At 47.9% G+C, this 25,795-nt stretch overlaps 1 protein-coding gene across 2 annotated transcripts; it reads left to right on the top strand.

Moving 5' to 3' along the window:
* On the top strand, positions 1 to 25,795 carry LOC136642127 (semaphorin-3F-like). 2 transcript variants are annotated; one of them, XM_066618367.1, is made up of 19 exons: positions 1 to 212; positions 1,728 to 1,853; positions 9,940 to 10,100; positions 10,391 to 10,453; positions 10,894 to 11,013; positions 11,188 to 11,281; positions 11,949 to 12,068; positions 12,525 to 12,664; positions 13,873 to 13,987; positions 14,280 to 14,349; positions 14,453 to 14,597; positions 14,820 to 15,042; positions 16,749 to 16,837; positions 16,939 to 16,980; positions 17,227 to 17,384; positions 18,412 to 18,479; positions 19,464 to 19,648; positions 23,790 to 23,920; positions 24,263 to 24,400. In XM_066618367.1, exons 2-19 carry the CDS (start codon positions 1,751 to 1,753, stop codon positions 24,309 to 24,311), a joined length of 2,076 nt encoding a protein of 691 aa, XP_066474464.1. In that variant the 5' UTR covers positions 1 to 212; positions 1,728 to 1,750; the 3' UTR covers positions 24,312 to 24,400. The 2 variants fall into 2 exon arrangements, with proteins under 2 accessions (XP_066474464.1, XP_066474462.1); XM_066618365.1 differs by lacking the exon at positions 19,464 to 19,648 and having other exon boundaries at positions 24,263 to 25,795.

Genomic DNA, 25,795 nt, shown 5'->3' with positions numbered 1-25,795 from the left:
ACTCGCGAGCCGATTAACTCGGGGCTTGTCCTGTGGGAAAGGAGCGCCGCTGCAGGGCCCCAGGGGCGGGGGGCAGACATGTCCCCGCTTCCCTGCAGCCGCTTGTCCTGCTGGAAGAAGAACATCGCGGAGGAACTTTCCTGGACGCAACCCAGCGGGGAAGCCGGGCTCTAACCCCCAGGAGCGGTCTGGACGCAGGGAGCTGGCGTAGGGTAAGCAGCCTTCTTCCCTAAGCAGCCCCAAGTCGCGAGCGGGGGCCTGATCCACCCACCCAGACCGTCTCAGCAAGCGCCTCCCTGCTCACTCTCACCGGTGTGCTTCGACCACTGCCTGCAGCTGAGCCCCCCCCCCGCCGCAAAGCTCTGCGTGGTATTGCTTCGCTTTAGGCCACTTCTGTTTCTCTCTCTTCCTGATCGCGTTCCTGTGCACTTTTACCCCACAGAAAGGCCCATTAACTTCAGTGGGGCTTACGCCCAGGTGCGGGTGCGCCTTTGTCTGAGATGCAGCCCCTTCCCCAACCATAAAAAGTGAGGCTGCATTCCTAACCTCACTTTCCTGGGAGTAAGACTCACTGAACACAATAGGACTTACTTCCGAGTAGACCTGGTTGGGCTTGTGCTCTGAGGATTGCATGTCATACCGCCCAGCGAAGAGTGCGGAGTCTTCTGTCCTGGATCTTGTGCTGGGTCTGAAAGGCGAGAGAGTGAAACTTGGTTGAGGGTTTTGTGCTCTTGCAACCTGCAGTTTGTGTGCCTCGTGCAAAGGAGACATGACTTGGAAGTGTATGGAGAATGGGTCCAGGATGGGGTGCGTGGCCACATAGTTAGCTCTGCAGACACCTGGGGCCATGAGGAGACTCTGTGTCCCAGCATGCTCTGTTTCTGTAGCTGCACCTGGTTCAGGTATGGCAGCAGCAGGTTGCAGCAAGTCCAGGAGAAGAAGGGCCATCGTGTGTGCGTGCACACACAGGGAGAGAAAGAAATGGGGGTTGGCAGGCAGATCAAAACCACAGGCCCTGCTAGCACTGAGCTGTGCTGGTGCAGGGGGGCTGCTGGCATTGTCCCCTGGCACCTGTTCTGTGGCATGGGGAAGATTATAGCCCGGCTGGGGTGTGAGGAAGGATTTCTGCCGTTCCTGCCCCTGTGCTGAGAGTGATGGCGTCAGGAGGCCACAGCAAACCCAAGCCTGTGTCCAGAATGGCAGCTCAAGCCTCGGTGCCCTCTTCAGAATGAAGGGGGCTGTCCCAAGAGAAAGTGCTCTTCCCACTATATATGTCTCTGCAGGAACCCTGGAGGGGGCGCTATATCCAATGGAGTGAGGGAGGGGGTTCTGGTAAAGCAGGAAGAGTCTATTAAGGTGGTGAAGGGGGGGCAGGAGGAAGGCCAGCACCCATCTGGGGACTCCCAGTCTCTGTACCCCAGCTTCAAAGTGCCGCTAGCCTCAAGCATGGGTGGGGAGAAAGGGGGGAGTATAGCAGAAGCTGGCAGAGGAAGACGGAGCCTTTGAAGTGCCCATCAGCCGCTGCTGCCACTCGGGTTACAGCTGCTTGGAAGGGTGCCCAATGGGCTGGACAAGGCAGAGACTTTGATCTCTGTGATTCCATGTGCAGCGCCCTCTAGTTCTCATCCAGCCACCACTTCCCTGCAGTAAACACCCCAGCAGAGTATCTCTTTGCCTCCACCACAGAGCCATGCCCAGTCTCACATATCCTGCTCTTCTCCTTACAGGTGTCTGGAAGGCTCCCTCAGCCATGATGCCTTGGATGACTCCATTCCTACTGGGGCTGCTGCTGCATTGCTGCCTTGGCCACAGCAGTCTCACCAGTGCCCCCCGCGTCTACTTAACCTATAAAGGTAAGGGTGACTCAGGTGAGTCCCGGGAAAAGACTGGTGGTGAAGATGGCATGTGGTGTTTCAGATGGATGCTGCTCTGTATGGTGTGGAAAGCCATAAGACGGTATGGAGACAGTGGTGGGACAAAGGTGGCCCTTGGTTCAGGTTGCTCAGGTAAACCCGTTTTATTTTTATTTTTTTAAGTTCAAAATTTGATCTCCCATAGCTGGCCTTGACTGTAGGCACTTGTGGCAGCTGATTACACCAAATGATTTAAAAAACCACAAAGAACCTAATCATAGAGTTGGAAAGGGCCTGATAGGTCATCTAGTCCAACCTCCAGCCTTAGGCAGGAAATCGTCTTAGAGCATCTCCAACAGGTGCTTTTCAAGCCTCTGCTTGAATATCTCTAATGAGGGAGAGTCCACCACCTCTCTCGGCTATCACTGGATTAAAGAAATCTTAGTCAGTTCTATGAGGTGAAGAGCCCAATCCTATCCATATCTACCTTGACGTAAGCCCCATTATGGGACTTACTCTTAGGTAAGTGAGGATAGGATTGCAGCATTAGCTGAGTAATTGATTAAACATGAATTTATTTATATAAGGTGGAGTATACATTTTTTAAATAAATAACATGAATAAAACAATAGTTTGGTGGGGGGACACATTCTTTGTCTTCAGATGATATGTATGAGTGTTGTGGCAGCCACTTTCTCAGAAGAGGCATGCCCCCTCATGTGAGAGAGGAGGAGAAGGTATTGCCTCTTCTCTGCCATTCATAGATATATGAGAACTTACAATTGCCATAATTAATACAGTGTGTTGAAAAGAACTGCTACCCAATTTAATGGGTTCACCTCTTTAACTGATGAAAAGATTTTAATTGATTCATTGACTGAACATTTCAGTGCTGCCAGTTAAAGTATGAGTTCTATTTATTATGGGGGGTGGGGTTAGTCCTGAGACAGAGAATAAGGCATGCAGCACAATCTTGTGTGTGTTTATCAAAAAGAAAATCCTGCTATGTTCAGTGAAATGCCACAAAGACTCCTGTAGCATCTTAAAAACAAATCAATTAAATTTAGTGTAAGCTTTTGGTAGGGTGGGAGTCAGATGCATGAAGTGCTAGATTTAGGTGGCGGACAGACACAGAGATGGGGGGAAAATATAAAAAATAGAGAATGAGATCAAAGGGCTGTGAGATAGAAGTGGTTGATCCCATCGTTTACCTTCCCCTCTTTCTCTATTCCCACTTGTATATACATCTGCCTGCTTACTGAAGATAGCACGTCATGCATCTGAGGAAGTGGACTGCAGTCCATGAAACCCTATGCCAAAATAAATGTGCTTGTCTATATGGTGTCTTTAAGGCTCTTGGTATTTTTTGCTGCAACAGGCTAATAAAGCTGCTTCCTTCTGGACTGTGTTCCATGGGGCTTATTCTAGGTGTGTGCCTAGAACTGCATCCACACATCACATCTACACCTGAGATCACCACCATGATCTCCCATGTAACCCAGCTGTTTTCTCTATGATACTTGCATATTAGGTGTGTACTCTAAAACCCTTGTGCCTTTGTGCAATTGCTTCTGGTCCTAGCCATCCAGTGACTGGTGATGTTTGTAGCTGTTAGGGATGTGGTGACATCCCAAGGGGTATTGAACTACAGACTGAAACAGAAATGCTCTCAGAACTGAATGAGAGAGGAAGAGAGCGATTTAATGATGGTCAAGCAATGGGCAGGTTTTATGAGTGGTGATGTGAAATAGAGACAAACTTATGGTGCTTGCAGCAAGGGCTTTGAATGATGTGTGTAGAGCAGACAATAACTTTTCCAGCATCTTATTGTGCCAGGATACTGCAGTGAAGAGAATGCTGGAGTGGGGAGGTTTGAAAACCCCCTCCCAATGAACTATAAAGCTTCCTGGGTGACCTTGGGCACTCTCAGCCTAGGGGTTTGCAGGGGCCGTTGTGAAGATAAAGTGTAATAATGCCCATATATGTCACCCTGAATTTCTTGGAGGAAGCCGACGTGGAATTTAGATTTGAGATCATCTGTACTCGGAGAAGGGAAAGTGAGCTTCTTTCGGTGCACACATAAGACAGGTAAACACTGATCTTATCTTTCTTGCTGTGTAAGAATGTCATGTGACTGTGTGTATATGTGAGTTCCAGAACCAATAAGCTATCATTCTAGAAAATATGAGTATCTTTCCACCTACGTGCAATAGATCAAAGGACCTACTGTGTTGAGATCAAACCAGCAACTTGTTTTTACTGTTTTCTCTCTCCCAGCAGTAACCTGACACAGGCATAGTATGATGGCATTCCTTGTTGTTAAGCGCTGGTGTGTGGTTGTTGGCAAGTTTCCAAACATGGAGATTGTGTTTTGCATTCTCATGGCCAGTGGCTCCCTTAGACCTGTCTTCTATACATTCACCTCATCTTTTTTTCCCCTGAAGCCATATACACTAGTGGCACACACAGTGTCCTGTGGCAGTGAGTTCCATAGGTCAAACTGGATGTAAAAGAGAAGGATGCAGCCATATTTTAGCAGCTGCTTATATCTTTATTATCTTTATTGTCTTTATAAAACTAGAGTTTTATTTGGTTTTTGTTTATTATTTAAAGGGGAAGGGGTGCATGAGTGTGGCTGCATCTGCTGACACTATACCACCGATGTCACCTACCTAGTATTCTTTTAAAGCATTTGTAATTTATAATTATAATGCAAATATTGAATAAAAACACATAACACTGCTTTCTGCACCTTTAACTTTTGGAAAACTCTGAAATCCGTGAAAAAATAAAACTGTTTTGTCCCACCTCTACTTAGAAGCAGTAATGCATTTTTGCACATAAATGGGTACACACCTGCTTCCAGCCTAGATAGAGATATGCAAGAATGCATGTCCATATTTGTAGAGACCGTATTTGCAGAGAGGACTGTCTAGGCAAATACGCACATGTTTTCCCAGTGGTTGTCACCCCATAAGCAGTCTTAGATGCCAATGATGCACATGCATGCTAGGGCACTTCTGACTGTGGATGTGATCAATATACAGTATCAGCTTGTGTGACTTTCTGTTCCCAACTGCAGTCTATGCAATCTAATCCTGGCCATTCTCATGCATTTGACATTTGTGCAATCATGAAGTCACCCTCTTGCACACTGAAAGACCGCTAAAAGCCAGGGCTGTGCCTGGACTGTTGTCTTCTTGCAAACAATGGCTTTGTGCAGCAGGGTGGGTGGGGATGCCAGCTATGCAGAGGCATACCATCATATGTGGTGATTGTTGCTTCTTTGAGCATAATTTTCTTGTGGAAAAGTGAATATAATGTGAGGGTTTCTATGCTTCCCCCTCCCCCATATCTCCTGTGACCTTGCTGGGTTCCCCCTACGCACTCTGTTCTCGGGGATTCCGGGATCTGGTTACTTGCCAGCCACAGGGGAAAAGGATTTCCCAGAAGGTCTTAAAATACCCAGCATACCATACAGAGAAGGGGCTAGAACGCACTTGGATGGATTCCCCCTTTCAAAGCACATTGTGGGAAGGGGAAGTGAGATAGCCTGGGGCGGAGAGGATCATTTAATTGCTGGGGGTACATGTCACTCCAGCCATTATGGAAACCCTACCCGTTCCTGTCATTGCTGCAGCCTCCCTCTCTTTTCCTTTAACTAAGGCAGTTGGGGCCAGGCCAGCCCTTGGGGTGTGTTAGTGAGAGAGAGAGAGAGAGAGAGAGAGAGAGAGAGAGAGAGATCGTTGGCCAAAGGACAATTCATTCCTTTTGGTGTCAGCAGCCTGGCTATAAAAGGCAAAGCCTTGAACGTATCACTCCGACCCTTTGTGTGTATGCATGCACACACATCTGTGTTTGTTTGTGTCTGTGTACATATGTGCTTGTTGCATGGGACATGCAGCCAGTGAGAATGTATGTCCTGGCATGGATACTTGGTGGAGTGGAGGTGGTGTTTTAGGAGGTTTTGTGTGAAGTCTAGCTGGCTTATGTTTCATGCAAGCAGGAGGGTGTCTGGTGTAAGTTAAGTGTTGTTGGGCATAACTATTTGGGAGCAGTGCTAGGAGAAGTGTGGTGTGAATTTGTCACACGTACCCTGAAAGCTGCTGCTGCTTCTTGCAGTGTTGATTGCACTATAGGGTAGTCTGGGGAGAGTTGTATGCCTGAGCTATGCACGCCAATGTTCTGTATTTTGCTCTTTGACCTGTGTGCTGCACACAGATTCAGGGTGTCCATACAGAGTGGGGTGCGTGTGTGCGTGTGCGTGCGTGGGTGATTCTTCTGTTCAGACAATGTGAGGATATACTAGGGAGAGTGCATGCCAGTAGGTTGTCTCACACTGATGGCCCATCCTATTCCAAGGCTTCAGGGCATGTGCCTGAAAGGCTGAAATAAACCAGAACTCTATTACTGCTGCCAGCAAGGAGGATAATAATACAGAGCACATTAGTGGTCCTGAAACTTTTAAGCATAAAAAATAAGTTTCCCTTTCCTAGCCATTCAAGCGTCTGTGGCTATAATGATGATTGGGCAAAAGTGCTGCCCCCAAGTAGCAGGTTGTTTAACCCTTGATGCACACAGCCTAATCTGCCTTGTCAGTTTTGAGACCCACCAAAAATTGGATCGTGAACCACAGGTGGGCCACAGACCCACAATTTGGGAATCTCTGCATTAGAGTGTTCGGAGCAGTAGCACGTGTTGTTTCATTTATCCTAACAGCTCTGAAAAGCAGCTCCAGAAGCTGGGAGATTTGGAATGAGGGGGTCATGGGTTCAAATTCCCACTCCCTGGATCAGTTTGGAGCCAGTTACTTTCAGACTATCCTGTCTCACAGGGATGGGTGTTGAGGGTAACATGGGGTGTCTCTCTGTGTGGAACCTTTTGTTCCCTGAGCAATTTGCATAGAATAAAAATATGATGTTCTCAACTCCCCATATTCTCCATGTGCCCCACTTCAGGCACAATTATGGTGGGTCTCCGAACTCATATTACTAATGGGAAACTGAAGCTTACAGATATGAGCCACATGATGAGTTTGTGGCAGAGGTGAAATCTGAACAGGGTTACTGTAGAACAGGGGTCTCCCAACCCCGGCCCAGGGGCCAGATGCGACCCACAGCAAGCCTCTATCCAGCCTGCGGCCAGCCTCTTGTCCCCTGAAAACCTCTGGCCCACTTGACTGAACATGACCAGAGCTGTGCTTTGATGGCATCTGAAGGGTGTTCTGAGGGCCGGACAGGCTGAGTGAATGAGCCCACTCATTCATTTATTCATTCATCTAAGTTCCAGCTCTTATTTATTTCAATTTTATATTTTAATTTTTTTCCAGCCCTCAGCATTGCGCCAGAAATTTCATGCGGCCCTCTGGCCATAAAGTTTGGAGACCCCTGCTGTAGAATACTGTAAAACTGATAGTTAAAAAGGCAAAAGGGGAGAGGAAGGGAAAGATATAGTATTTTAAGAGGGGAAGAAGCGGTGGCTCTCTTAAATGCATCGTGAGCATAAAAGTGTTCCCGGGGATCTTTTAAAAGATAAAAAGAAATCACCTAGTGAGGGGTCTGTGGTGACTTAATTCCACAGTGTTAATTCCAAAGCCTTCCTGACTGCAGGCACAATTATGGTGGATCTCCAAACCATGAGTCATGTTTGGACACAGAGGACACAGAGGTTCAGGAGCCAATCTTTAAAAAGAAGATCCATTGTTGTTCTAACAAATGCATATTGGGGAAGGTTTCCAATAACTTCACCCTGCGGTGTGAATGGATCTGCATCCCAGGAAGTCCTTTTGTGTGTGCACATACACAACAAGTTTGCACAAGTATACAGGAGTTTGTGTAAAGCCTATGTTTTCTGCTTTATGAGCCTGTGATGGACAGGTTCCAAAGCACCATTTGACATCATGGGTGGGTGGGGCTACAGCAAGAGAGTTCTGTCTGGGGAGAGTCTAGATTCAACTGCAAACCTTGTAGACAGTTTGTTCCTCCCAAACCAGTAGACTCTGGGGACTAATCTAGATTGCCCTGAGAACACCGGTTGGTCTGGCAAAAATATGGGTACAAACATTTTTCCCCAGAGGCATATTATGAGGGGCTGTGCCTTAATTTAGAACAGGGATGGCCAACCAATAGCACGCCATGTGCCACTTTTTATGTAGAGAATCTTGAATGCGCCACTCCACCTTAACGTTATTTTTAGTGATTACCATGATAGCTAAATAGAGCCTCCAAGTTCAAGAGCATTATTATCTCTGAGTGCCAGAAGGTACCAAGCAAGAAATATCTATTTGGGACTTTCCAAAGACACCGAGCTGACTGCTGATGAGGCTGGAATGGGGGCCTGCATGTCCCTTTAGTCTGGCCCAGCAGGTTTTATTCCAAGGTCCATATAATGTGTGTTCATTGCCCTTCTGCAGAGTCCCCTTCTACCCGCCCACCTTCTTGTCCTCCAAGATGATCATAGCTAAGATCTCTTTGTGGATGATTTTCCTGAAGATGGTATCTCCGCCAGGGCTTTGCTGATCTCATTGGCCATCTCTGCACTACCCTGCCCAGCCCCTGCTGCCTAATGCAGCCCACCCCTCACCTCAATTGCTCTATCAATACCAACCTTCAAGGGTAATTGAGTGACCTACCAGTTAGTGAATGCAGTTCACTAGCATCTGCCCTATTGGCTTTCTCTTCTGTCCATCTTTCTTTTAGCGCCTTTTGATTTTCCAACCAGAGCAAATAAAGCAGAGTAGCTGGGACCACCGTACTGTAGCTGTTAGAAACTTGGGGGCATGCTGTTTAAGGAGCAGCAAAGAAATCAAGCAAGCTGTAAACTGCTGAGGTGCTTTCTTTGCCATTTTAAATCTCTTTTTTTTTCTTTTTTAATTGAGACTGTGTGCCACTTAGAAAGTCTCCATGTGCCACGAGTTGCATGTGTGCCACAGGTTGGTCACCCCTGACTTATAATAATAAGAGAGTCCTTATTCTAAGTCAGACCACCCCAACTTAGAATAATAAGGTGATCCTCAAGGGCACAATTTGTGGCTGCTTTCCTTATGGAGTTATTTCTTTATGTAAGTTCTCCTCTGTTACAATTACAAGTGAAAGACTCTGGTGCCCTCACAGTTATGTACTAAGCCTGATCCTCCAACGTGTCTTGACTCTATATGCATTCCTGAAAGGAGTTAACAATGCTGCTGATAAACCATCAGTGTTATATAATAGTCATTGTGTATCAGAACTGGGTATGCAGGACACTTGCTGCCCCTGGGGACTCTGAACGGGACTGCCTGCCATTTATCATGGGAGTTGGGAGATTGTCTCCCACCATGCGTTAATGCTTGGGGAATTCCATCAGGTTTCCTGGGTTCTATCCCCAGCTTTGGAAGGCTTCAGTGTCAACTGAATCAGAGGAGATGTCTGACAAGTAGGAGGAATTCTGAGGTGTTGTTCCTGGCCTGATTTTTCTTTTAATTGGTTCTTAATTTCCTTTCCATTCAGATTTGTTTCACTCCCTCTCCCATCTGTCCTTTCCTGAGCTCCCCGGAAATCTGCTCTTCTGCCAAGCTTTAGTCCACTTGTCCACAGGGATTAGGCCAATTTTGGTCGCTGGTCTCTGAATTCTTGCCCAGGCCTGGCTGCAGAAGGCAACAAGGAACTGGCCAGGCAAAGGGACTGGTGTCCTCTGATCCTGTCCCCAAGGTCACCGCAGGTGGAAGCTCACCGTGCCGCTCTCTGATCTGTGCCTGTGGAATGTGGCCAGGGGGATTGCTGGGGATTTAGGCTCTTTGCTGTACCAGCCGCTGAGTGCCCCCCCACGCCCACGTCGGCTCCGCCTTAGCCACTTCATGGGACGAAAATACCCCCTGAGCTCACTCCAGTCCAACTGAGCCCAGGCCAGTGATCACATGGATTAACATGCTCCAGCTGCTGCCCTTTCTGTGTGGAACGGGGGGGGGCAAGAAAAAGGGAAGATTGTGGCCTGGGGTCTTATCTTCCATCTGGAGAAGAGCTGGAGGTCAATGGGCCAAAGGGGGCAGGTTGGCCTCAGAAGTGGGAGCTTGGGTCCGGCCCTTGACTCTGAGGCCATCTCTCCCCAGAGCTGCTGGAAACCCGCACTGCCCGTCCTTTCAGCTTCACCTTCAACACAAGTGACTATCGGATCCTGCTGATGGACCAAGACCAGGAGCGGCTCTACCTGGGAGCACGAGACTTCCTGGTGGCCTTGGATCTCCACAACATCAACAAGGAGCCGCTCATTGTAAGCCAGTGGCCATAAGAACACTAGAGAAGCCCCCCCCCCCCCTGAATTGGGCCAAAAGATCAAGTAGACTGGCATGTTGGTTTTCAGCTGTGGCCAGCCAGATTGATGGGCAGGCAACACAGAGGATAATTAATGCTGAGCAAGGGAGAGGGGGGCTGACACTCAAGTTCCTTGAGTCCTAGCCCAAGCTTCAGAGGAGACAAAGGCTGAAGACTTGGGGGAGCCCAAACAGAGGGGGATGGGAGCAACTCCAGCTTCTCTGACCACCTCCTCCTTTCTCTCTCCAGATTCATTGGCCAGCACTACCAAGCCACCAGAATGAGTGTCGCTTGGCAGGGAAGGGCCTGCGGGTGAGTAGCAGTCCTGCTCTCTCACTCTTACTTTGGTCCTGGTCTTTATTTTATGACCTCTTGACTATTTGACCTTGGTTTCCCAAGTCCCTGTGAACTCTTGTCAGCTGACATTGGCAAAGAACATTTGTCCTCAGTGATTTTGGGGGTGTCTTTTGCCCTCAGAGCCCTGGGTAACCTGGGGCCACTATAAGAAAAGACACTGCCTCCACAACCTCTCCTGGGATACCCTTTGATTCTGCAGCGGCCGTGAGTCTGAGCTGTTGTGTTTGTGATGGCCCCACTAATATGAGGTGATGCATCTCAGCCTACTGAAGTTGGACATCCCTGTCTGACTTGTTTGGGGGAGAGTCCCAGAGTGACAAAATGGGTGTTGTGCTGACTTCTGGCTGACCATACGAAGGTGCCAACTTGTGACCTCATTCCTGTGTCCTCCATAGGGTGAATGCTTCAACTACATACGCCTTATGCAGCCACTGAACCGTACCCACCTCTATGCATGTGGAACAGGTGCCTACCACCCAGTCTGTGCCCTCATCAATCGTGGCTGGCGCTCTGAAGTAAGCAGGAAAGACACTCAAGTCACTCCCTGCAAGTAGGGTGGGCTAGAAAAGGAGAGCAGATCAAGAGGAAAGACCTGGACTGTATCCCCAGTTGGGGTCTAAATGGCTTGGGCTCAAGGTGGGCTTTGATGCTAACATTCCTGTTTTCGTCTCCCCTCTCCTCCCTGCTAGGAGTACCTCTTCCACATGGTGCCTCGTTCCCTGGAGCCAGGAAAGGGAAAGTGCCCATATGACCCACGGCAGCACAGTATGGCTGTGCTTGTCAGTAAGTGGCCTTGAGTGAGTGTGCACCTATTGCCCTGTACAAGCCTGCTGCTGCATGCAGAATACAAGCCTGCTGCAGAAGCGGCTGGTTTGTGTTCGTAGAGATCTCTTTTAACTCTTGTTTGTTAAGTGAACTGTAGGTGGCTTTGAGTCTCTTGCTACTCATATAAGATTAGATGCCAAATCATGTTGTGTCAATGTGTCTGCAGTCTCTCCTGTATGATCTCCTGTTTTTCTTAGCTAGGTGCGCTGCATGTATCCTATATTAGGCAAACAGCCCATTACTGCTAATACTGGTTGGTTGGCAACCTTCAGTCTTGAAAGACTGTGGTATAAGCCTACAGCACCCAGTATTCCCAGGCGGTCTCCCATCCAAGTACTAACCAGGCCTGACCCTGCTTAGCTTCCAAGATCAGATGAACTGCTAATACTGGGTTAGTGGGAACAGTGAGCTGGTGGAGAAGAGTGGCTGCCAGTTAGTGTAGCTGGTCTAAATGGATGGAAGGTGCAGTTGAAAAAGGCCACTCCCCCTGTCCAACACTGTTCCCCTCTCAAAAACCCATTGCTGGCTTCCTTTTTTTCAAGAGCGTATGTGCGTTGGGCATATGTCCATGTGCATATTTGATTGACAGCCTATATGGTCTTGTCTCTGTTCTTCCTCTTCCCAGATAACACACTGTATGCTGGAGTTCATGTGGATTTCATGGGCACTGATGCTGCCTTGTTCCGCACTATGGGGCCTCGCCCAGCTGTGCGCACTGAGCAGCACGATTCCCGCTGGCTCTATGGTAGGAAGCTGAATGGCAGCTAAAAAAGCCAAAGGAGGACATTGGTGGTGGTGGTGATGGGGTATGTGTGTGTTGGGGAGGTTTGGACTGAAGTCTAAAGTTAAGCGTGGATGGCCAACTTGTGCCACAGGTAATGGTGAGTGGCACACCTGGGCAGGAACACCTTGGTTTCTGGGCCTGGCTGTGGCAGAGCAAAATTCCTGCTTGTCTCTTCCACATTGCACTGCAACTTTCTCCCCAGCTTGGTAGACCAGAGGCAAATCTACCCCAAGGCAAATGGGTAGATAGGGGGCTGTATATGTATTGCAGTATTGCTAGGGTGGCTGCTCTCACAATGTTGCTTTTGTGGTACACTTGCTGTAAAGGCTGACCACCTCTGTGCAAAATGTGTTTGCTGTTGCCGCCTGGTGGTGAACCAAAATAACGGCCTCTCTTTTTTCCCCTCCCCGTCACTAGACCCTGTTTTCCTCCAAGCCCATGTCATTCCCGACAGCTCCGACCACAGTGACGACAAGCTGTACTTCTTTTTCCGTGAGAAAGCGCTTGAGGGTGCCGTGGGGCCTGCTGTGCTCGCTCGGGTGGGACGGGTTTGCCTGGTGAGCAATGCTTGGAGCAGGGACATTGGGTCTCTTTGACACCTGTGTCAGCAGGATGAGAAAGGTGGAGGCTGGGGCTGCTGTCTGAGGGTGTGTGTGTATGTGTGTGTGTGTGTGTGTGTGTGAGGGAGAGAGAGAGAGAGAGAGATGACTGCCACCTTTGGGACTGCTGACACAGTGCTGGATATAGATGGACGTTTTGGCCTGACCCAGAGACCTGTTCACATACGTCTCTGTTCCATATGCCAGACTCCTTCTTCTGCCTGTGTTCATACAAACACTTGAGCCACACCTGCCACAGCACAGCCATAAATCATAAGCTGGTAGCATATTGTGTGCACACATGTATGTGGGCTTTCTGCAGTTCACGCTGCACAATCTATGAGCATGACCCACCAGAGTGTTCGGCAAAAGTCCCATTGAAATGAATGGAGCTTGAACAAGAGACAAAGTGCCATTCATTTTTATCTTGGCTTGTGCATGAGACCTTTCTGGTGAATTGCTGAAATGTACTTTAAGCTTCCCCAACAACGGGAAGCATGGCTGTTGAAACCTGATTGTATGCTGAGGAAGCAACCGCTCTACTGTGGCCTGTGCAGAGCCTGAGGTTTTTTGAGGGACTACAGAATACTGAAGAAAGCAGTGCCCTTAGGCAATGAAGTGAGGGACACTATTATAGGAGGAGACCCCACTCCATGGGATACTTGGCTTAATGGTTTCTCCATCCTTGGAAGAGGTCCAGCTGTGCAGATCACAACACATGCTTGACTACTAGCATTTAACTAGTTCTGATAGAAGGAAGGGCCTGAAGTGTTCCCACCTGGGAGTCAGCACTGATCCCCATTGTGCTGCTGGGACTGATGTGTTTCAAAAAAGGCTCAGTTAGAAAAACTTGTCCCATTTTGCTGTCAATTTAAAGCCTCCTTGTAGTCATGGTTCCAGATCAGATCCAAATCTTTGGAACTCCATTCTGCTTCCTCAGCTCTGCTCTGCAATTTCAAAGATGACATGTTACTGTCATTCTTTTCCTCTGTTCTCATGAAGTGTTAGCTTGGCTGCTCCCTATTCATGTGCTGGAATTTAGGCAAGCAACCCCTTTCTACATGTCTGCTTTCCCCATCCCATAGCCCTGAGCTGGATGAATCTATTAGTTGGGAGGACAGGGAGCAGAGGAATGTCATGCCAGCAGAGTACCTTGCTCTTTTCAGAATGACGATGGGGGTCAGCGCTCTTTGGTGAACAAGTGGACGACATTCCTGAAAGCGAGGCTGGTCTGCTCTGTGATTGGAGAGGATGGTGTGGAGACCTTCTTTGATGAGCTGCGTGAGCCTCTGTTTTGGAAAGGGATTCGGTTTTGGAGGGTAGAATAAACTGGTCTGGTGGGGCAGGGATTTAGTACATCTGGGAGGCTGAGAGCCAGGACTTGGGTTTAGACTTCAGCCTTTGGGAGAAGTGTGGGACAGTGAGGGGGGTGGGAGCCAGACTTCTGTTCCCAGTTCTGGGTGAAGATCCAGTCTGAGTTATTTAAACCAGATCACTGAAGTTGACGTGACTGGGTCATTCATACCTCCAGAAATGCATCAAGATATTGAGTCTCTTGGTTTCCCTTCCCAAGGTGATGTTTTCTTGCTGCCCACGCAGGATGAGAAGCACCCGCTACTCTATGGGGTGTTCTCCACATTGGGGTGAGTGCCACACAAAGAGGGATTTCAATAGCAAAGCTTTAGCTGGACAGCCAACTACAAACCTTAAAGCCCTTTCCTGTGTCTCTGTTTCTCTTCTTCCAAGGTCAGTGTTCCGGGGCTCTGCCGTCTGTGTTTATTCCATGGCTGACATACGCACTGTCTTCAACGGGCCCTTTGCCCATAAGGAGGGCCATAACTATCAGTGGGGCCCATACACCGGGCGCGTGCCTTACCCTCGTCCTGGAGCAGTAAGTCACCACTACCTCACTCTCCTTATGCCAGTTCCCTTATGCCTGTATTTCATTTCCTGCCCTCACTCATTCCACTTCCTGTAAATGTTCTTAAATTGATGTATTCTCTGATTTACAGTTTTGTGCACTTTTGCATTCTGAGTGAGGCAGTTTAGAAAAGGCAACTGGAAGTTCTACGCTTTTCCGAACTCTGACCTTCTCCCTGGCTCTCTTTTTCAGTGCCCAGGAGGAACCTTCACCCCAGGGCTTCGTACTACACGAGAGTTCTCAGATGAGCTGGTGACCTTTGTCCGCGCTCACCCTCTGATGTACAATGCTGTTTACCCACTGCAACGCCGCCCTCTGCTGGTGAGAACTAACGTGCCTTACAGCTTCACCACACTGGCTGTTGATCTGGTGGATGCAGTGGATGGGCGTTATGAGGTGCTCTTTCTCGGCACAGGTATGCCCAGACACCCCGGGTTAAACTTAAAACTTTAGGAGTGCTGCTGCTTAAGGTGTTGGCACACATGTTCGTTTTTTGAAGTGTCACTTTTAAAGCTATTAGTCGCAGCAGGCAAAATGGTGCAAGACTCATTCATGCCCTCTCACAGTAGCTAGCTATGACTGGGGCTTCATTAAGATTGTCAATATGCTAATGCTGGTGGGGCAAATGCATCTTGTGCACCACACATGATAAAATCTTCTCTGTCCCTATTGCTTCCGTGGAGAGGCAGCAGGAGGGGCCCAGTTCTGGACCACATCCCCCACTTTACAGATGACCATAACCTTCATGTGGTGTGAATTTTGCTTCTGCTAACCCACCAATAGCCAAGAAAAGACAAATTATATAACCAGAATAATTTGTATAAATAAAACATATTTGCTTTCTTGCAAATTTCACATAATTTATTCATCTTCTGCAAGCAATTTGTAACATTTTTATCCCATTTTTCTTCCATTGTGGTACCCAAGGTAGCATACATAGAATTCCCAGGTCAAAATATTGACTAGGAGCAGCTTATCCTCCACCAAGGTGGCTGTACCCTGTGCCCCTCTAATCCAGGGCAGTAGGTGAAGGATCTGTGCAGAGGTCTGGCATTCTACCATGTGATTACTAGAAATCCCATTCAATTGCCTCCTAAAGATTTTTCCAAGCATAGTGTTCAGCTAGATTGGTACTGTTGCTGTGTTTTCAAGTTTGTTTCTGTTGCTAAAAAAATAGTGTTGCGATTCTTGTATTTAATCCACAGGAAGTCCAGGATTTGATGCGGAAAGATGAATAAAAATAGCACATGTATACACACTGCTCTGCTGCTGCTATTAATAATAACTTAAATCACTAGATGCTATACAAAAATGAAAGCAGTGCCTACATGCAGGCTAACAATGAAACAGGGCTTCCTCTGCTAAGAAATGTTCCTGTCTGTATCCCAGTGACATGAACAGGAGCTGCCCAAGAGTGCAACTGAATACTTAAATGGATCATGGGCAGGAAGTTTCCAGTGGGTTGTGCCATAATGGAGCAGATCTGTTTTGGCTCCCACTGTGCTACCCAAAATCTACTGAGGGTAGCTGCCTCACCTTCTCATGTGGTTGTATTCTATATCAGAGAGAGCCAGGGTGGTGTAGTGGTTTGGGAGGTGGACTTAGACCTGGTAGATCCAGGTTCGAATCCCCTCTCAGCCATGAAGCTTCCTGGGTGACCTTGGGCCAGTCACTTTCTCTCAGCCTCACCTACCTCACAGGGTTGTTGTGAGGACAAAAGCAGGGGAGCAGCTTTGTACACTGCCCTGAGCTCTTTGGAGGAAGGGCGGTATAAAAATGTGAAAAATACATAAATATCAGAATCTCCAAATGATACAATCACTCCTTGTAGTTGTAGATGCTTAGAACATGCACAGCCCTGGCAGTAATGCTGTCCACTTCCAAATCAGTGAGTTCCAGGCTTGTGATTGCCCACCCATCAGTTACCATGTAAAACTTTTGAACAGCATGAAGTCTCTACTCCTCTAAGCACTTCAAGTATCAAAGCTAGGTGTTATTCCCCAAACAAGTGGCCCTGTGCCTGTGGCCTTTATTTCTTGGGCACCCACCTAAAGGTGATGTTGGTTCTCAGGGGAGAGGGGTCTTCTTTGATTAACAGAAATCTCGGTCCTCTTCTTCTAGACCAAGGCACAGTGCAGAAAGTGATTGTGCTGCCTCAGGAGCATGGGGTCCTGGAAGAGCTAACCCTGGAGGAGGTTGAGGTGTTCAGGGTGAGTGAGCAAAAAGGCCAGCCCCAACTCCCTCTGGTTGCTGCCCTACCCATTCCCATCTCTGCTCTTTTCGAGTTTTGATTTCCCTTCTCAACCTGCAGGCTCCAGCTCCAGTGAAGACACTGTGGATATCTTCTAAACGAGTAAGTTGCTGGACAAGGTTGCTGAAGAATGAAGTAGCCCTTCATGGGTTGCTCTGCCAGAAGGGGTGCACCCAGCGGGGCTGCGGGGGTTTGTGGGCTAGCCCCCCAGTACAGAAAAAGAGAATGTAACTGAATTCCTATGAGGGGACCTGAGAATTCTGAATCTTAGGTTTGCCCCAGAGCAGGCAGAGGGTTCTGGAAGCACCACTGCTTCACGTTCCACTCTCCTGCCTCTGCCCTTGGTAGCAACAGCTGTATGTCTCCTCTGACGTGGGTGTCTCCCAGTTGAGCCTGCATCGGTGTCGTGAGTATGGAGAAGCTTGTGCTGACTGCTGCCTGGCGCGGGACCCCTACTGTGCTTGGGATGGGCAGCGCTGTGCCCGCTATAGCCACACAGCCAAAAGGTAAAAGTCCTGAGTGGAATGGAATGCTTGCAACATGCTACCGAGGGGGGGCGGGTGCCAAGACATCAGAATAGTCGCTGTCATTGGGGAGGGAGGAAACAGTTAAATCAAGCTCCCTCCCATCAAGATTTTGACCACCATCACCTCAGCTGCCTGTGGAAGAACTGAGTGACAAAAGCAACTCTGCCCTCCCCAACCCTGATAATATCTGCTCCATTTCCAGATTGGTCTGAGAGGCAGGTGCTTCTGGGGGGAGTTTTCTCTTTGCCCTTTTGCCAAGGCAGCATAGCCCCACTAACCGTCTGGCACGGCTCTCTAGCTGACAGAGGGTGAGGGAAAATGTTGGCTTATAGCAGGGGTGTCCAAACATTTTGGCAGGAGGGCCACATCATCTCTCTGACACTGTTTTGGGGGCTGGGGAAAAAAAGAATTAATTTACATTTCAAATTTGAATAAATTTACATAAATTTACATAAACGAATATATTAGAGATGGAACTTACATGAATGAATGAAGGTCTTGCAATAGCTCAAGGCCTATAAAAGGCCTTGCATAAAGCAAGGCTGGCCCTTCCTTCACTGACGCTATTGTATCACAGATAAGAAACAGCAAGCGGTAGAGGGAGCCCTCGTCCCACAGCTCATGCAAGAGATTGAACAGTCACCATCACGCCAAGAGCAGTTGCGTGGGCCACAAGGGCTCCAGCAAGTCTCCAGAGGGCCAGAAGCTCATTGGAGATTGGGGGGCCCCCCCGGGCTGTATTGGGAGTTCCCGAGGGCTGCAAGTGGCCCCTGGGTTGGGGTTTGGGCACCCCTCATTTATAGCATGGCAAACCATCCCCCAAATTGAAAGCAAAGAGGTTTGTAGGCTGTGTTGAAAACCTAATTCTTAATTCTGCAAGTTGCTGTTCTTTTATTACTATCACTGCTACATGGTGTTAAAAGACCCTGTCAGGTGCTCAAAGCAAGACTAGAGTGAGATCTTGGAATGAGAAAGGGAGTAAGTTTGAACTCTTGGTCCCATTTAGGAGAAGCCGACGCCAGGATATCAAACATGGTGACCCCCTAAGGCAGTGCCGAGGCTTTAATGCTAAAGGTAAGTCTCTCCAGCACCATCCCAAGAATAGTCCCTACTGCCTACTTGCTTATAAATGCTGCATTTCCTTATCATGAATCTTTAAAAATTTGGCAATCTCAGTACAGGCTGGAATGAAACTCTTCCTCTAGGAATCAAAATACAGAAGCAATCATTTGCATTGTTCCATTACTACGGGATTATTCCAGACCAGGCCATGTCTGCTCAGCACTCTTGAACGCAAAAACCAGAGAGAGGGAAACGTTTTGCGTTGGTTTAATGTCACTACCACTTGGAAGCTTTTGTGCAGTGTAGCTGTGATTATACGTTCTCTGATAGAGCAGTGTTTCTCAATGTTTGTCCTTTGCCGTACCACTTCACATGGTCCACCTATTGGAAGTACCACCCGAAGTAACTGGCGATGACATCATTACCAGTTACTTCTAGGTTGGGAGGCCAGCTGCAACGTGATAAACACCAGTAAGAAGCTCAGGAGTGGGTGGGATGGCTTTTTTGAGCACAGGAAAGCATGCTTTGGAGCCTCCTACCACTGTTCGTTGTGTCGCATTCCTGGTCTTGCTGACGGGCGGCAGGAGTTCAGGGGTCCCATGAGTACAACCAGACACCGCCTCAAGTGCCACTGGTGGTACCTGTACCACTGTATGGGAGAAACACCGTATAGAGGAAGGGTGGCATTCCTGACATATGGGAAGCCCCTCCCCTCCAGGAGGCGGAGTCAATCTAACTGAAAGCCTCCTTCTGGGAGAGCGTCCCTTTCCCCAGACCAGCTCTGCCTCTCTAAGGAGCCAGTGAGGGTCTCAATTTGCCTGAGCCATAGCGCAGCATACTCCTCCTTTAAAAAAAAAAAATTGTCTTCCTTTGCTGCCTTCCTCCCCTTATCTGGATTAATCAGGTAAAGGGGCCTTTAAGGAAGGGGAAGGCAGCAGGAATCAAGACTCACAACGTTAGGGTGAGTTTCTCACACTATGGTGTGATTTTCTTAAGGCCTTCAGCCTTGCGTTGCCTTCAGTCCGGTGGAAAGAGGTCCCAATCATTGCCAGTGCCAGGTAACGCACACAAAGGGTTGGCGGCCCTACTACCATCCAACTGTGAAATCAGGAGTCAGAAGGGTGAGCAGCCCCACTACCGCTCTGTTCCCCTTCGATCTCACGATGAGAGAGCCTGTTGAGGTGAGTTGATCCCACTGCTGTGCCGTTAACCCCAAACCCACCAGTAGGATTAGCAAAGTTGGACGGCCTCTCCATTGCTCAGTCACCTCCAAATTCAGAGTGCCTGCAGAGGATTTTGGCTTGTGGCCCCACAACGCGCTGCTGCCTATCTGACCACCATATTTAATGGTGCAACTGAACATCACACATGGTAACCTCCCCCCCCCCCCCCATTAGCTACTAGTGGGAAGAAGGTGAGTTTGCTGTGCCAGGCTCTTGCTCTGTTCAATTTTCTTCTCAGACAGTTCAGCGCGGTTTGTTTTCTTACCCATCCTTTTCTTCATCATCCTTTCAGCATGCTGTGTAATGAAAGTAATGATTTGGTGGGCCAGCAGGCAGGCCTCCTCACCACAGCCTAGCCCAGTTGCAGAGGGCAGAGTGACTTCCTAAGCCACTGTCAAACTGTGGCTCAGCAGGATTTTGACTGAGACTACTACACAAGAACAAAAGTTGCCCAAGTTGAGTCTGAGGACACCAGTCCTGAAATGCTTAAGCGCCCCCAGAAGTCCACCCAAAAGGGCAGGAGCTCCTCCATGCTCCATGCAAGAGGGCCTTAAGCCAGACTTAAGGATCTGGTATTCTCCGATCCCTGGGAAACTGACACCCCCTCCTCCGCAGACACTTCCAGGGAAGAGGGAGAATTATTGGAGGAGGAGGAGGAGGAGGACCTGGCCAAAGCAGGGACAATGATGTTCTTTTCTTCTGATCTATTCCTAGTCTGCTGAATAAGGTGGTTCAAGCATTTTATCTTGAACTTCCCAAGGAGGCAGAAGTTACTGCATCCATCTCACATGGCCCCTCTTCTAAGTTCTTCTTCACACAGAGTCCCAGCAAGCTATCTGTAATACCTTTCCAGAGAGTCTTGGAGTGGGTGTCACCATCCAGAACAAAACATAACACCCAGGTCATGAGTAAATTATATTCTCTACCAGTAGAGATCATGGAATCGCTCAAGGTACCGGGGTAGATGGTCCAATGGCTGTCCTGGTCCACAGTCATTCTCTCAGAGGGGGAGGGTGGCCCTAAAGACCACTGCGACAGGCAGGTAGAAGCAGTCCTGAAGAGGGGGTTTGAGGCCTCTTCCTGTGCCCTCCGTGCATCTGCCACTAGTTCCCTCTTTGCCAGGGCCATCCTGTCCTAGTTGGAAGATCTGGAGGCCTCGGAAGGCAGATGTTCCCATGCTCAAGGAAATATCCCTTTCTGCTGCCTTTATGGCAGATGCATCTTTAGACTCAATGCAATTCAATGCCAGCTGTCTCGCATCCAATATTGTGGGCAGAAGAAACATTTGGCTAAGGCAATGGGAAGTAGATCAGGAATCCCAGTCATGTCTGGTGGGTGTGCATTTCAAGGGGTCCAAGCTATTTGGCCAAGTGCTTGATCCTCCATTAATAGAGAGTAAGAATAAGCACGAGGTTCTTCCTTCCGCATGCAAGAAAGCACAAAGGAAAGCTCTGCATCATCTCTTTGTGCCTCCTGTGCAGCCTCCTGTTCTAACTCAGAACCAAATTAAAGTGGAATAAGAACATAAGAACAGCCCTGCTGGATCAGCCAGAGGCCCATCTAGTCCAGCTTCCTGTATCTCAGACCGGCCCACCAAATGCCCCAGGGAGCACACCAGATAACAAGAGACCTCCTCCTGGTGCCCTCCCTTGCATCTGGCATTCTGACATAGCCCATTTCTAAAATCAGGAGGTTGCACATACACATCGTGGCTTGTAACCCGTAATGGATTTTTCCTCCAGAAACTTGTCCAATCCCCTTTTAAAGGTGTCCAGGCCAGACGCCATCACCACATCCTGTGGCAAGGAGTTCCACAGACCAGCCACACGCTGAGTAAAGAAATATTTTCTTTTGTCTGTCCTAACCCTCCCAACACTCAATTTTAGTGGATGTCCCCTGGTTCTGGTGTTATGTGAGAGTGTAAAGAGCATCTCTCTATCCACTCTGTCCATCCCCTGCATAATTTTGTACGTCTCAATCATGTCCCCCCTCAGGCACCTCTTTTCTAGGCTGAAGAGGCCTAAACGCCGTAGCCTTTCCTCATAAGGAAGGTGCCCTAGCCCAGTAATCATCTTTTGCACCTTTTCCATTTCCACTATGTCTTTTTTGAGATGCGGTGACCAGAACTGGACACAATACTCCAGGTGTGGCCTTACCATAGATTTGTGCATAATAATGTGTATTATAATATTAGCCGTTTTGTTCTCAGTACCTTTTCTAATGATCCCAAGCATAGAATTGGCTTTCTTTACTGCCGCCGCACATTGAGTTGACACTTTCATCGACCTGTCCACCACCATCCAAAGATCTCTCTCCTGATCTGTCACAGACAGCTCAGAACCCATCAGCCTATATGTAAAGTTTTGATTTTTTGCCCCAATGTGCATGACCTTACACTTAGACATTGAAGCGCATCTGCCATTTTGCTGCCCATTCTGCCAGTCTGGAGAGATCCTTCTGGAGCTCCTCACAATCACTTCTGGTTTTCACCACTTGGAAAAGTTTGGTGTCGTCTGCAAACTTTGCCACCTCACTGCTCAACCCTGTCTCCAGGTCATTTATGAAGAGGTTGAAAAGGTTGTCTTCCCTCATCCCTCACACCCCATTACAGTTGCTGGATGGGGGGGGGGGAAGCCCAATTGTTGCCATCCTAAAGTCTTCTAGGTCCACAAAATGCAGTGCCCAAATTTAAAGGAGGTGCAGTGAATGGAAGTAGGCACCTCTCGGTTGCATCTCTCTGGTCTTTGTTGACACTGAAATTCCACTGGCTCATCTTTGGACTATACTAGGGATGCAGTGACATTTTCTGAAGCAGAATCCAACAATTTTCAAAATAGATAGCTATTTCCATAGCAGTTATTGTGGATTTGATACTTGTGCAGTAGTGCAGAATGGGAACTTGTTAAGGGTGGATTGGATGCACCACCACTATAAAGATTCAAGGGAAGCATGCCTGGTACACAACACAAAGCCACAGTGGTGAATTGCAAAAAATTGCTTTATCTGTGAAAATCATCCCGTTTTAAATATCTGTAAGAAAATACAGAAAGGGTTGGCACATCCTTAATTGCTACTAATATTGTAGCAAGTCTCTTTCCAAAGCTTTGTATTAAGAAAATGTGAACTTTATGCTTTGGTCTGTAGTCCTGCACAAGTTATTGTCCTAGTCTTGGCTGCTCAATTGCAGATCTATTGTGGATTCTGCCATTATACTGCCATCAGTATATGGGTTATCTCTAACATATTTACTGTGTGCCAGGGGTTTGGAAGCTAACTCATCCACCATGGGAAGACTAATGATAGGTTTTTTTAAAGGTATTCTTACAGGTCATTCCCATCTACAGATTAAAAAGTGTGAGGGCTTCCAACCTATCCTTTCTGAAACACCCTCTTTTCAGAATCTCATGTTTTTAGCTTTAGATGATTGAACCCATACTACTTGCAGCTAAGTAGGGGAACAAAAACCTGCAGTAGGTAGGGACAACAGGTAGGAGCATAGTGTTAACATCCAGTAGAAAGACTAAGCTAGCTCTTGTTAATATGCTAGGAAGAGGATTTCCATGCATTTGTAGTGCTAAGCACTTGTAGGAACAGCTTTGCTTGTTTGAGCCTTCCACATACTGCTTATCACTCTCTGGTAGCTGTCTACATTACTCTCTCCACTTGCTGCTGCAGATGTTGATTTTAGGCCATTTTCCCCCTTTCTGTTCTGTTTCTTGGTCTTGAAACATGTGCAGCCTGGAACAATCTTCAGATTTTACTGCCTCTTCCAAGACCACTGCCATTTAGCATCGAAGGCACCTCCAGTGGGAGGTAGTGCAGGTAGCACAACTTAGCCATGGGGCTCAATCAGCTTCCAGAATAGAAATAAAGGCTTTGGGAACATAGGTGTAGTATACATCAGAGACATTTGGGATTTACAAGTTGCTCATTCCCTTTCAATAGAGATTGATGGTAGCTAGTGTGTTCTTGGTCTTAATATTTTTGCAACGATTCTGCTAAATAAAACATTTGTGTGCACCAAAATGCCACATTTGCAAAGTATACAGAATTCAAGTAAACCTGGGCCTGTTCTCTTGTTTTTCTTTACTCCCACTAGAGCAACAGTTACCTGAGCAGGTTCAGTACGGACTGGAAGGTGGAAGTGTGTTTCTGGAATGTGAGCCACGTTCTCCCCATACCTCCATCAAGTGGCTCCTACAAACAGACAGCTCTGATAAACGCAAGGTGGTAAGTCCCTCTTATGTGTTTCTACTCAGCATAGCCTTCAGTACTCTGTACATTTGGGCTGTACCCATGGAAGATAGTGAGGATAGTAAACAAAAAAACCACCCTGAGCCTAAAAGGAGACATTTATTTTTAAATTGCATTAAAAACAAATGATAAAAGCAAAACAAAACAAAAAAAGTGATGGCATCTCTGGTATAAAGTGGGTGATGGGTTTGTGGGCTGTTTAGCGTACAAAAGCTGCCAACCATACTGTCAACAAGAAACTGCTCAAATAGTACAGCTTGGTTCTAAAACAGAGAACTGAAGGAGTTTGAATTAACTGATGCTCCTGTTCCTTTGCAGCTGCCCAGGGATCGTGTGCTGCTGCAAACACCTCAGGGTGTGCTTTTAGGCCCCGTGACATCTGCCGACGGTGGCCTCTACCAGTGTATTGGCACAGAGAATCGCTTCCGCCACACACTGCGCCGTCTTAGGTTACACATACTCCCACGTGCTTTGCTGGAAGGGGCCATTGGCCAACAGCAGCCTCCTGCTCTTGGCATTTGCGAGAACTACTGGCAACAGCTCAATAGAGCCCAGGACACACGGCGTGGTCGGAGCAGCCGCCAGTCCCGCACTGGACCGATCCTGTGGGACTCTGTACAGCAGGCTAACTGGTACAGAAGCAATCCACACTCTCTGAATGGGACCAGAAGTAGCTCCCAGAACTCCCAAAACAGTCACCACCACCACCACCACCGCCGCCGCTCCAAGCCATGGACAGGCTACCGCTACCCTCCTCGAAGCTGAGTAAAGCGGAAGAGAAAGGGAAGGGAAAGACTTACCCACATTTTATGGCTGAGAATGACATTCCATTGGATTCCAAGAGCTGGGTGGATACAGATGGGAAAGCCTCTCCTTCCCTCATGCTGAGGGGACAACACTGTTGCTAACAGGGTGTGCTGTGTTGTGTGTCCAAGCTAATTCCAGGTTTTTGCAGGACCAGGGCTCGCTGGCTCGTTCCACAGATGTAAATAGTGACCAGTTTTGATTGCAGGGGCTTTGGTTTTAGAGTCTATTTTTTACATTGCTAGTTTCCACACACACCCCTAACATGGCTGAATTATCTTTCCTACTGTGGTAGGAAAATGGGGGTTAACCCAATGATTTATTAACCTGTGTTTCAGGAACAGACTGGTAGAAAATAAAAGTGCCAGTTTATTTTCTAAACAAATTTTAAAGGGCTTTGGTGACTTTGTGAAAGGAGGATCATTGCCACTGTTAGAGGAAAGATAATCCAAAGAGCCAAACTCATTGAGTCAGAGCCCTGACTGAGTGGGGTAGAGCACAATGGGAGCAAAGGATGAGAGATTTTTTTGGGTAACTTGAATGTTGACTACACCACAAAGCTATTAAACAGAACTCTAGACTCAAACAGAAAAGCAATATTTTTGTTCACTGTGGCTAAGCAGCCTTCAGTAGGCAGAACTATAGTTTTGGGTATGTAACATACACACTACACCTATCCCTTATGCCATTTTTTGCCAACTGCCCTTGCCCCACTGGATCAGGCCAAAGGCCCATCTAGTCCAGCTCACAGCAGCCCACCAAATGCTTCAGGGAGCACACAAGACAACAGATACAACCTGCATCCCAGTGCCCTCCCCTGCATCTGGCAATCAGAGACAGCCTGCCTCTTAAACGAAGAGCTTGCACATACCTACTATGACTTGTAACCCATAATGAACTTTTCCTCCAGAAATTTATCCAATCCCCTCTTAAAGGCATCCAGGCAAGATGCCATCACTACTTCCTGTGGCAAAGAGTTCCACAAACTAGTTACACGCTGAGTAAAGAAATACAGGTACAGCCTATTTATCCACGGACTCTTTTTTA

Source organism: Tiliqua scincoides, chromosome 2 (genome assembly GCF_035046505.1).
Source record: "Tiliqua scincoides isolate rTilSci1 chromosome 2, rTilSci1.hap2, whole genome shotgun sequence".
In the NCBI taxonomy this organism is placed as follows: domain Eukaryota; kingdom Metazoa; phylum Chordata; class Lepidosauria; order Squamata; family Scincidae; genus Tiliqua; species Tiliqua scincoides.
The sequence above is the reverse complement of the archived record's forward strand: the minus strand, read 5'-3'. Positions and strand labels throughout refer to the sequence as shown.